Source organism: Mesoplodon bidens (genome assembly GCF_964165515.1).
Source record: "Mesoplodon bidens genome assembly, chromosome: 4".
Taxonomy (NCBI): Eukaryota; Metazoa; Chordata; class Mammalia; order Artiodactyla; family Ziphiidae; genus Mesoplodon; species Mesoplodon bidens.
The window spans coordinates 140,518,312-140,530,419 of record NC_138160.1 but is presented as its reverse complement, the minus strand read 5'-3'; the positions used below and the strand labels follow the sequence as shown (position 1 = coordinate 140,530,419).

The 12,108-nt window shown below is 53.9% G+C and overlaps 1 protein-coding gene across 11 annotated transcripts in view; it reads right to left on the bottom strand.

Moving 5' to 3' along the window:
- CRTC1 (CREB regulated transcription coactivator 1) overlaps positions 1-9,764 on the bottom strand; it is a 78,136-nt gene extending 68,372 nt beyond the window's left edge. For all 11 annotated transcript variants that reach the window (XM_081234006.1, XM_081234015.1, XM_081234013.1 and 8 more), the window contains exon 1: positions 9,624-9,764. In XM_081234006.1, the coding sequence (XP_081090132.1) occupies positions 9,624-9,749 (126 nt within the window). In that variant the 5' untranslated portion in view covers positions 9,750-9,764. The remainder of the gene's footprint in view (positions 1-9,623) is intronic.
- Between the last annotated feature and the right edge of the window lie 2,344 nt (positions 9,765-12,108).

The following is a 12,108-nucleotide window of genomic DNA, read 5'->3' as shown; positions in this document are numbered from 1 at the left end:
CCGGTCTCTCCCCAGGCCAGACCCCACCCCTGACATCCGCATGGCATTTTCAAGAGGGTCCCTGTTTAAAAAGAAATCCCCAGCACCAAGGACTCTGAATCCCAACCCCTGAGGCACCGGTGCCCTGTCTCATGCAACAGCACGGAAGGGAGCCTGTACCACTGAGCTGAAACCAGAAGCTCCCAGTGCCGAGAGCAGCAGAGGAGGCCCAGCACTCAGCCTTCGGGACGCCCGCAACAGCCCAATTCTGACCCAGAGTAACCTAAGTAACCCTGAGCAGGACCAGAAGGCCCACTGCATGGACAAGAGTCACCTGGCACTCTGCCCCCGGGCCAGCCTTGGGGACAGTGACAGCAGAACCCTCCCTGGTGGTATGGACCAACAATTACCACCAGGCCACCAACCAAGGGCCAGACAGCCCACTTACCCCTCTGACGGAGGCCAACCCTATCCCTCCACCTGGCACAGCCCTGGTGACCCCGGTGTCCAGGCCTCCCAGCAAGGCCCACATGGCAGGGTCCTCAGATCCCCACTCAGAACTCAGGTCCCCACCCAGACCTCCAGAAGCAGGATCTTGGGGGAGCCCAGAGTCTGCATCCTTTAGTTCCAAGGTGGTTCAGAGACCCCCAAGAGTGACAGAACCACTGCCCACCATCCTCCCAACCTTCCTTGTTGCTCTTGGTCAGTGGGGCTCAAACTGTGGGTGACAGCCATTGGCCCAGGGCCAGCAAACTCCTGTAAAGAGCCAGATGGTAGATATCTCCACCTCTTTAGGCCATCAGGTCTCTGTGGCAATGACTCAACTGCCACAGACAAGGCATAAATGAATGGGCGTGGCTGTGTTCTAATAAAACTTTATTTACAAAAAACAGGTGTAGCTGGCTGAGCCCTGGATTACTGGGTTATGAAACCAATTCAGTGGGTCCCTGGCATTTTATAATAAACAGAAGGGAACCAATTATGTCAACTTTGCACACACACAGGGAGGGCTGGACTCCTTGGAGAAAACTGCTTCAATTGTATGTTTGTTGGTGGCTGCTGTTATGTCACGAAACACAAATTTCTAACACTGGGTCACAGTCAAGGAAATGAGAAGGCGGCCTCGGAACTAAGCCCTCAGCTTCCATGCCTGTCCCTCAGCCAATGACACCCTCCCCTCACCCAGCCACAGACACCCCTGGTTCCACACCTACTGCAGGTCCAGGAAGCCCTCCTGGATTCCCCAGAGCAGGTGGGCCCCAGCACCGCATACCCTGAGCACCGGCCACCACCTAGTGAAGCAACATGCCCAGCAATTCCACTCCCGGACATGTGCCCACAAGGTGAAAACAGGGGCTTGTGCAAACACCTTCACACACATGTTCACAGCAGCACCATTCATGACAGTGAGAAAGTGGAAACAGGCCATATACCCATCAACAGGTAACAGATAAACTAAATGTGGTCCATCCACACAACAGAATATTATTCGGCCACAAAAAGGAATGACACTCTGACACATGCTACAAAGTGGATGAACCTCAAAAACATCATGCTGAGTGAAAGAAGCCAAACACAAAAGGCCACATGTTGTATGGACCCGTTTACATGAAATGTCCAGACACGCCAATCCATAGAGACAGAAAGTAGATTAGTGGTTACCAGGAGATGGGGGAGGGGAAGATAGGGAGTGACTGCTAATGGGGACAGGATTTCCTTCTGGGGTGATGGAAATGTTCTGGAACTAGACAGAGGTGACGGTTGTACAACACTGTGAATGTGCTAAATGCCACCGAAATGTGTATTAAAATGGTTCATTTTATGTGAATTTCACATCAATTTTTTAAAGGCTTTTTTTCAAAAAAAGGTCATTCAGCATGGTTCCCGGGCTGGCCATGAGCTTTAGGAGGGTTCTCTACACAGGACCCCGGGCTGGCAGGGCCACTCAGCAGTCCCCTGTGGGAACAGAACCAGGGCTCTCCAAGAAAGCCTCCTTCCAAATGACAACTGGACCAATTAACCCAGAAGCATGTCCCGTGCCAGCCACAGAGACTTTGGCACCCAGCCTGATCTAGACCATGGCTTTTATGGGAAAAGAGCCATGGGCCATGCACAAAGGTGTGTGTGATGGTGTCCCAAGGCTGCCGCCTCCAAGGTGAGGACAATTAGTGACAGGAAATATGGAGTCCAGGGTCCAAGTCATGGGAGAAACAGGGGCGTGGTTGGAGAAACTGAGTCACGTTTCGGAAAAACCAAGGCCCACATGGGGCCAAGCAGGCTCTGGCGAGCTACTGAAGGTTCTAGTTTGTGTTCTTACTTCCTTGTTTCGGACACAGCGTGTGTGCTCATCCCAGAGCTAAACGTCATTTCTGCCTCTTCCCAGCTGGGATGCAGCACTGGGCCTCAGCTTCCCTATGGGCACAATGGCAAAGACGACACCTCCTCTCCGGTCGGGGAGGGGCTGAGCAACAAGAATGGGGTTGAGTGAAAGCCACACGGTGCCCAGCAGGGGGCAGGACCCGAGAGTGCAAAGGACAGACTTTACCCCCGACCACACTGTGACCATACTCTTGGTCAGCTCCTGACAAGATGCCCCCTCCTGCCCCAGGGCCCTTGCTCTAGCTGCTGTTTCTAGCTGCTGTTTCTCAGGCTTGTTCACCATCACCACCAGGCCCAGTACAGAGCGAGAGTCCCTAGTTCCTGACAATGGGTGTGTGACGGGTCCACTCAAGGCCTCGAGGGGAACATGACCTGCCAGAGAAGGACAGATGTGCACATCTGCAGACAACCCTCAGGGCCACCGCCCCGAAGCGGGCTCCGCATGGTACTTGGACTCTGCAGGCTCTGTCTCAGCCCAGGGGAGAGTGTCCCGGGGCTGCCATCACAAATGACTGCCAAAGGGTGGGGTGGGGTGCATAAAACAACACAAATTCATTTTTGCACAGCTCGGGAGGCCAGACATCCAAAATCGAGTTCAGCAGGGCCACAATCCCTCTGGAGGCCCTAGGGGAGGATCCTCCCTTGCCTCTTCCAGCTTCTGGGGGCTCCATGCATCCCTGGCTTGTGGCTGCAACACTCCAATCTCTGCCTCCGTCATACACGGCCTCTCATACGTGAGTCTGGGTCTTCTCTTTTCATGAGGACGCCAGTCATCTGACCACCCTAAATCCAGGACAACCTCATCTTGAGATCCTTACCCTACTCACATCTGCAGAGACCTTTTTTCCAAATAAGCTCAGAGTCACAGGTTCTGGGAGTCAGGATGTGGGCATATCTTCTTAGGGGCCCCCATTCAACCTATTATTGGGTGTGGCAGATCACAAGCTGGAGAGCACTGAGACTGCTGGGGCTTTCTGAAGGTGGGGTACAGTGTACCCCATCCTCTCAACAGAGCAGCTCGGCGAGTCCTGCGTGCATGTGTGTGTGTTAAGGCTGCAGATGGCACCAGACACTTGAAGCAGCCGGCACAGAGGCAAATGGTGCCAAAGCCCAGGATGGAGGCCAGGACTGGGGGCGGCCTCCGTGCTCAGCTAACCCGAGCCCCCGCTGCACGGTGCCTGCGGCCCAGAGGCCCATTTTCCAACAGCCTGTGCAGAGCCACCCCCGTCACAGGGTAGGGCCGGGAGAACACCCTCCTTCAGCGCAGCCAGAGCTGGCAGCCCTGACTGGGCCACCGTGGACTGCTTTGCACGCAGGCTTTTTCTGGCCCAGGTACTGCTCCCTGGGATGCTCAGTGATCAGTTACAGGCAGAGCCTCCTGTGCCCTGGGCCCCTGGCAAGTGGGCGACACACCCCCATCTCTTCCCCTCACCTCCCACATCCGGTCCACCCACACTTCCAGTCATCTCTGCTGCCAAAATATCACCAAAATCCACCACTCTGGGGCTTCCCTGGTGGCGCAATGGTTGAGAGTCCGCCTGCCGATGCGGGGGACACGGGTTCGTATCCTGGTCTGGGAGGATCCCACATGCCGCAGAGCGGCTGGGCCTGTGAGCCATGGCCGCTGAGCCTGTGCATCCGGAGCCTGTGCTCCGCAACAGGAGAGGCCACAACAGTGAGAGGCCCGCGTACCGCAAAAAAAAAAAAAAAAAAAAATCCACCACTCCAGCCACTGCCACGGCCACCTCCCTGCTCAAGCCACCTTCTCCATTCCCCAACCGGGATGCTACAGTGGCCTTGCACCATCTGCCTGCTTCCCTTCTCACCCCGTTGCCCACTCAGCTCACAGCCATCTTTGTAAGACACAAAGCGTCCTTGAATGATTAAATAGAGTTACCATTTGAGAGTTACCAGCAACTCCACTCCTCGGCATATACACCCAAAGGAAAGGAAGACCTGCATCCACACAAGCACTTGGACACAAATGTCCGCGGCAGCACTATTCACAGTAGCCAAAAAGGTGGAAACAACCCGAGTGTCCACGGATGAACAAATGGATACACGAAATGCAGTGTATCCACACAATGGAGTATTATCCAGCCTTAAAGAGTAATGAAGTAATGGACAGTGGTGGCTACACGACACTGTAAAAGTACTTAATACCACTGATCTGTACACTTATCAATGGTTAAGATGGTAAATTAGGGACTTCCCTGGTGGTCCAGTGGGTAAGACTCTGAGCTCCCAATGCAGGGGGCCTGGGTTTGATCCCTGGTCAGGGAACTAGGTCCCGCATGCCGCAACTAAGAAGTCCGCATGCCGCAACTAAAGATCCCACACATCACAACGAAGATCCTGAGCGCCTCATCTAAGACCCGGCACAGCCAAAATAAATAAAATAAATTCATAAATGTTAAAAAAAAAAGGTGGTAAACTGTATGTTTTGTATATTTTACCACAATTCTTAATAAAGAGGGCTTCCCTGGTGGCGCAGTAGTTGAGAGTCCACCTGCCTATTCAGGGGACATGGGTTCGTGCCCCGGTCCGGGAAGATCCCACATGCCGCGGAGCGGCTGGGCCCGTAAGCCATGGCCGCTGAGCCTGCGCGTCCGGAGCCTGTGCTCCACAACAGGAGAGGCCACAACAGTGAGAGACCCACGTACCGCAAAAAGAAGAAAATTAAATTAAATTAAATTTTAAAAAAATAAAGAAAGGAAGGACTGATACACCCTACAATATGCATGAACCTCGGAAACATCACGCTGAGTAAAAAAAGTCAGACATAAAAAGCTACGTGTTATATGATTCCATTTATATGAAATGTCCAGAACAGGCAAATCCACAGAGACAGAAAGTAGATTAGTGGTTGCCAGGAGTGTGGGAGGGGGAATGGGGAGTGACTGCTAAGGGGACGGGGTTTCCTTCTGGGGTGATGGAAATGTTCTAAAATTGACTGGTGATGGTTGCACAACTCTGTGAATATGCTAAAAACCACTGGATGGTACACTTTATTTATTTTTTTGGTGCCGCGCGGCTTGAGTGATCTTAGTTCCCTGACCAGGGATTGAACCAGTGCCCCCTGCAGTGGAAACTCAGAGTCTTAACCACTGGACAACCAGGGAAGTCCCTAGATGGTACACTTTTTTTTTTTTTTTTTGGCTGCGTTGGGTCTTCGTTGCTGCATGCAGGCTTTCTCTCTAGTTGCGGTGAGTGGGGGCTACTCTTCACTGAGGTGCGCTGGCTTCTCTTGTTGCGGAGCACGGGCTCTAGGCACACGGGCTTCAGTAGTTGTGGCGCGTGGGCTCAGTAGTTGTGCCTCGCAGGCTCTAGAGTGCATGCTCAGTAGCTGTGGCACACGGGCTTAGTTGCTCCACGGCACGTGGGATCTTCCTGGGGCCAGGGCTGTCCCCTACATTGGCAGGCGGATTCTTAACCACTGTGCCACCAGGGAAGTCCCAGTACACTTTAAATGAGTGGTTTGAATGTATTGGGAATGATATCTCAATAAAGCTATTACAAAAACAAGCAAAGGATCAGGCCACTGACTATCACAAACCCTCCCAGGGCCCCTCCCTCAGGGGCCAGCCACATCTCTCCTCTCTCTCTCTCAATATGCCAGCCTCAACCTCGCCAAGCCCTTCCCACCTCGGGGCCTCTGCACCTGCCTCCCTCACAAGGGACACCCTTCCCCGGCATGGGGTGGGGGGCCTCTGTCTCACTGTCCAGGCGTCAGCCTCCCGCCCTAGCCAGTCCTAGCACATTGCTTTGCTTCTTCTCTCTGAGAGCATCTGCCTCATTTATCTGCAGCAATTCTCTCCTGTCCCCGCTAAAACCATGCCAGCTCCCCAAGAGCATGGTCCTCACATGCCTCGTATGCTGCTGGCTCCCCACTACCTAATACAGTCCCTGGGATGTGCTGGGAAAATAAAAATGTCATTTTGTGGAATAAGCAAGCTACCCTTGCTCACAGATCAGGATTCTCAGACCCAGAGAGGTTAAGAAACCTGCCCGAAGTCACACAGCAGAGCGCCACAGCCCTCTCTGCACATCAGGCTGCCCAAGTGTGAGCACGAGAAAGGAACATTCGTGCACTCACCTCTCTACCCTGAGACCCGAAAGGGGACGTCACACCCCATCCCCCACCCGAACTAGCCCTTGGGGTACCTGCCCCTGGGTGACGTGACAGCGTGGATCTACACATCAGGCTCGACACCTGCTGGCCGGCCTTTCACAAGGGAAGGCACTGAGGGTGCACCCATCATGACGGAGGACTGTGCACAGACACACAGCGACACGAGTGTCCCTGCTCGCTCCGGGAGCGGGCGTGCTGACCTGTGGCATTCCCCTGAGAAGAGCAGGTACCAACTGGGCCACGTCCCACCTGTTCTCAGGTGAAACCCTTGTGTCTACTGCAGGCGGAGGCAGCGCGGAAGGCTGCAGCCACGGGAGGGTGAGCAGGAGGGGACCCTGCATCAGCCGGGTTCACTCACCTGCACCAGACACTGCTGATGTACCACGTGCCATGTGCAATAGCCGGAAAAGGCTGGGAAAGTGCTTGCCCATCCTGGTCTCAGGTGCAGGCAAAGCCATCAGCCTGCCCACAGTGGCACAGAAGTATTGGTGGGTGCGGAGTTTTGAACTGTCTGCCCGGGTGCAAAGCTCGCACCCCTGCCCACACAGCGTTTCCTTCAAACTGAAGGTATCTCGGCCTTGACACTGCTGACACCTGGGGCCGGATCACTGTCTATGGTGGGAGCCGTCTATGCATCGTGGGGTGTTGAGCAGCATCCCTGCTCTCTACTCACTAGATGCCAGTAGCAGCCCTTCCCCTAGTCGAGACAACCAAAAATGTCATTGCCAAATGTCCCCTGAGGACAAATCACCCCCAAGAGAGAACACTGCCCTGTCTGTAAAAATCTAGTATAAGTGCACCTCCGCCCAGAGCCCAAGCCCACCCTACCTCCCCAACTCCCGAACTAAAGGAAGGCAACAGGGTGAGGGAGGAAAGAGACGGGAAACGGTTACCAGGGGCCAAGAGAACTGCTGTCTGCGAATCTTAAAAATCTTTTCTACATCCATCAACCAATGAACGGATAAGCAAATGTGGTCCAGCCATACAAAGGAATACTACTCAGCCATAAAAAGGAAAGAAGCTTCCTGATACACACTACAATGTAGATGAACCTTGAAAACATTAGGCTGAGCGAAAGAAGCCAGACACAAAAGGCCACATCTTGTATGATTCCATTTATATGAAATGTCCAGAACAGGTAAATCCATAAAGACAGAAAAATGGGTGCCTGCCCGGGGCTGGGGGGAGGGGCAAATGAGAAGTGATTGCTAATGGGTGTGGAGTTTCTTTGAGGAATGATGAAAACATTCTGGAATTAGACAGTGGTGATGGTTGCACAACTCTGTAAATGTACTAAAAACCACTGAATCGTACACTTTAAACAAGTGAATTGTATGGTACTATCTCAATAAAGTTGTTATTTTAAAATATCTTTTCAACAACAATTCAAAAACAAACAAACAAAAATAACCAATAATTCATTTCCAACCCTAAAGCAGAAACCAGGCCTCGGATCATGAAGAACTGTCATGAACCAGTGTGACCCCTTCTTCCTGTCATACCACATACATTTGACACCTACTGCATACTAGCACACACTACATGCTGTTGACAAGATGAAGTGGACACTCCTGCACTCAGAAGCCCTGACGTATGGACAACACTCAAGCTGCATGCTTTCATTCATTCATTCATTCACCAACCACATCCTGAGCGAGGCCGCAAGCTGCTGGAGCAGGGATAAGCAGCACCTGGCCGACAGTGTGCACCTAACTGATATAGCTGAACAAATGCATGGAAGTGAAGACACACATTCTAGTCTTAAGGTCATGATCTCAAAGAGAAACAAGCAACTAATTAAAAAATAACGACACCCCAAAAGCCCACCTGAGGAATCAGAAACTGAGGCTCACAGCATGGAGGTAGGTCTGCCTAGGACAGTCAGATCGGACGCCAAATCCAGAAACCAGCGGGGTGGGTGTCTGCAGCTCCCACTCAACCTCTCCCCAAGGCCCCAGGGTACAGCACAGGGGTCCCATCTCTCTGCAGGATCGAAGCAGAGATTTACTGCCACCTGTGCAAAGCATGCTCCCCTCCCTGACCCATGAGGAAGGGCTTGCTAGACACACTCCACAAGGGAGGACACCGAGACCCAAGGAGCTTGGCACTTCACGGTGGTCGTCAGAGAGCTGGGGCCCAGAAGAAGGGCCAGGACCCCCGACCCCAGCCACAACCAAGCCCCTGCTCCAGGCCTACAGCGGCTTCCCAGGTGACGTTAGGAGGTAACCGGGCCTGCCCCTGCACACCAAAAGCACCCAGCCATCTGAAGAACTGTCCCTCCATCCTGGTCCTGAGGGGCCGGGGCAATCTGTGGCCAGCTGTACCTTGTCCCAGTGGGAGGAACATCACCTGATCCCCACCATATGGGCCGCATGGGGAAGGGGCAGCTGTCTGCACTCCAAGCTCCAAGACAGCCCAATCTGCCCTCCTGATCCTGCCCAGGTCCCCACAGCAGAGGCCAGAACTTTCCCTCAGGTATCCAAAAGGGAGAGATACCTATCCCATCTCAGCTCTGCAAGTGGGGGTACCTGTCCTTCCCCCAACACTCAGGCAGTGAGTACACAGGTGACAATGATGGAGAGACACCTGTCCCTTCAGGTAGCAATGGTGTGGGGGCAGCTGTCCCCCTCAAGTGCCAATGATATAGGAGCACCTATCCCCCCTCCCCAGGTAACAGTGATGCTTGCAAGCAGCACCAAGTTCACACACCTCAGCATCACTACCCTAGGTAGCAGTGATATAAAGGCACCTATCCCCCTCAGGTAGCAGTGTGGGGACACCTTTCCCCCCTCAGGTACCAATGATGTAATGGCACCTGTTCCCTCCATGTAGTAATGATGTAGAGACCCCTGCCCCTATAGGTAACAATGATGTAATGACACCTGTCCCCCACTTCAGGTAGCAATGATGCAGGGACACCTTCACCCCTTCAGGTATCGAGGATGTGGGGGCACCTGTCCCGCCCACGACGCCCGGGGCGTGGGGACACCTGTCCCCACGGGCCGAGCCAAGTCCCGCCCCCGCCGCGCGCGCCCCGCCCCCGCCGCGCGCCCCCCACCCCGTGCACGCGCCAGACACGCGCCCCCTGCCTCCCTCTCCGGCCCAGAGGGGTCGGCGCGGGCAGCCCCCTTACCCGCGCGGCCCGCGTCAGGCTCAGGTCCTTCATGACCTCCTCGAAAGCCGCCGTCTCCTCCGCTTGCTTCTGGTTGTGCAGGGCGATCTTCTCGCTGAATTTCCGCGGATTGTTCGAAGTCGCCATCTTCTCGCCGCCTCCTCCTCCTCCTCCTCCTCCACCTCCTCGCCCCCCCCGCTCGCCGGTGCCACCACGCAAGCGCCGGCCGGACCCGCGGGCGGCGGGCAGTGCGCAGGCGCGCCGTCTGTAGTGAGAGCGGCACATGCGCACAGGAGTGGCGGGCGGCGCGGGGGCGATGGCGCATGCGCGCGCCTCGGCGGCGCGCTCAGAGGCCAGAAGGGGAGGCGGGAGAGGGAGGGTGGAGATTTCGGCGCAGTCGCAGTGAGCTGCCTCCTGGCCCGCTGGACAGCGGCCGTCTGGCTGTTGGGCAAGGGACAGGCTGGGGCGCTGGAGCTCCCAAGAGAGAGACTCCTGGACGCAAACCCTTCCAGGTCACCAAGATGGAGCCAGCACCCATCCCAAGGACAGGTAGCACTCGAGGCTGAGCCTGGGCTCGGACCAGTTCAGCTCAGAGACCAGTTCAGGGCGTTGCTCATCCATGCATGCATTCATTCATTTATGGAGCGCCTATGTGTGCCAAGCGTACTGGGGGAACGGCGTGAGCAAGCAGACGTGGTGCACAGTCGGGGTGGGGGGAAGGAACATAACCCACCAACAAATGACCCGAGAACTTTTCAGATGGAGAGAAACGTGATGTGGAAAATAAAACCAGTGATGGGCCAGGAGGAGAGTGATGTTAGGAAGGGAGGCTCCTATGGCCAACATGGTTTTCGGGGTGCGATTAGTCCCCAGCCCAAAATCCCAATGTCGTCCTTAACACCTTTCTTTCCCTGTTCCTATCCCCTATCCAGTTCCTATTTTCTGGATCCTTAAGCTCGGAGAACTGGAGCTACATAGCTTCAGCCTCCTCTCTGTGAATTTCTCCAGTCCAATTTTGCTCAAGGGAGCCAGCTTTGCCATGGGGTGCTAAAGGACAGGTCCAGAAATCCCACCCAGACCTAGCAGTGAAAGGGACAGCAGAGTCTCCCCAGTGATGAGGTGGGGGGGCGGGCAGGTGACCTAGAGAGGCAAGAGGGATTCTGACACCTAGTTGTCCCTCCCCAGACAGAGGGACTCCACCAGCAATGTCAAAAGTTTGTATTCAGGAGGCTCCAGGGATTTCAGAGCCTGGGCGGGGCAGAAGCCAGGAGGGGCAGCCAGGGGAATTGGGGGTATCTCTAATTGCACAACAAGCACACCTTTTTACCAGGGTGAGGGATGGCTGGAGGGGACACTGATGGAGATCATAGGGGGAAACAAACATTTTCCAAACATGCTTTTATTTACATTTTACAACAGTTTAATGAAAAGTCCACATTAAATACATACACATACATAGATTTTAATTTGGAGTGTCCTGGGCACTGCCACTGCTCTATTTTATCCTTCTTGTTCATATGGTTTTGAGCACTGTCTTGGACTTCTAGCCTTTTTGCCTAGCAAGTATCTGCCCCCTATCTGGGGTGTCAACAACCAACTACCCTTCAGGGAACCCTTTCCAACTTTCAGTCCCTGGTTTGTGGTAGAGCTAGTCTCACCACTCGCTCTCCCCACAAAGTCTCCCCTTCAAATTGGAAGGCTTGGCCAATCAGCAGAGCCATTGCTCTGACCAGCACGATTGGGTCAGGGCAGGCATGTGACCCAGTTTGCCCAATGAGATGCAAGTCTGGAATTTTTGTTTGAAGCATGGAAAAGAGAAGCACCCTCTTTGCTTGGGTGGCTGATTTGAAGGATAACACAGGTTTGCAGAGCCAGAGGTCACCACTTGAAGAGAGGTGGCCTGGGGAATTCCCTGGTGGTCTAGTGGTTAGGATTCTGTGCTTTCACTGCCGTGGCCTGGGTTCAATCCCTGGTTAGGGAACTGTCCCAGAAGTCGCACAGTGCGCGTGGACCAAAAAAAAAAGAGAGAGAGAGAGAGGTGGCCTGAGAGTAAACCCACACAAAGGAAAACAGAACCAAATGTAGGCAGAGACACTCAGAATTCCTGCATCCAGCCATACCTGAAGCTAGACACTCCTGCCTTTTCAGTTATATGAGCCAATAATTCATTCCTGTTTTGCTGAAGTCGATTTGAAGTCCATCTTCTCTCCCTGGCACGGAGACTGAAGCTTCTGGGCGTCAGGTAAGGGACTGGACATTCTATTTATGTGACTTTTAGTCCCTGCCACCATCCTGTGAGATTAGAGAGGAAATAGTGACAGAGAGCAGGGACGGCAGCTGCCCATAACAAGTTAAGCGCCAGAGCCAGGACTGGAACTCAGGCCTGACAGCAGAGGTCGGCTTCCTTCTCTACACCAGGTTTTGTCAAGTTTAAATGAGGTTAATATATGTCAAGTGCCTGGCTCATAATAAGTGCTCAAAAAATGCTGGTTACCCTGATCACTTA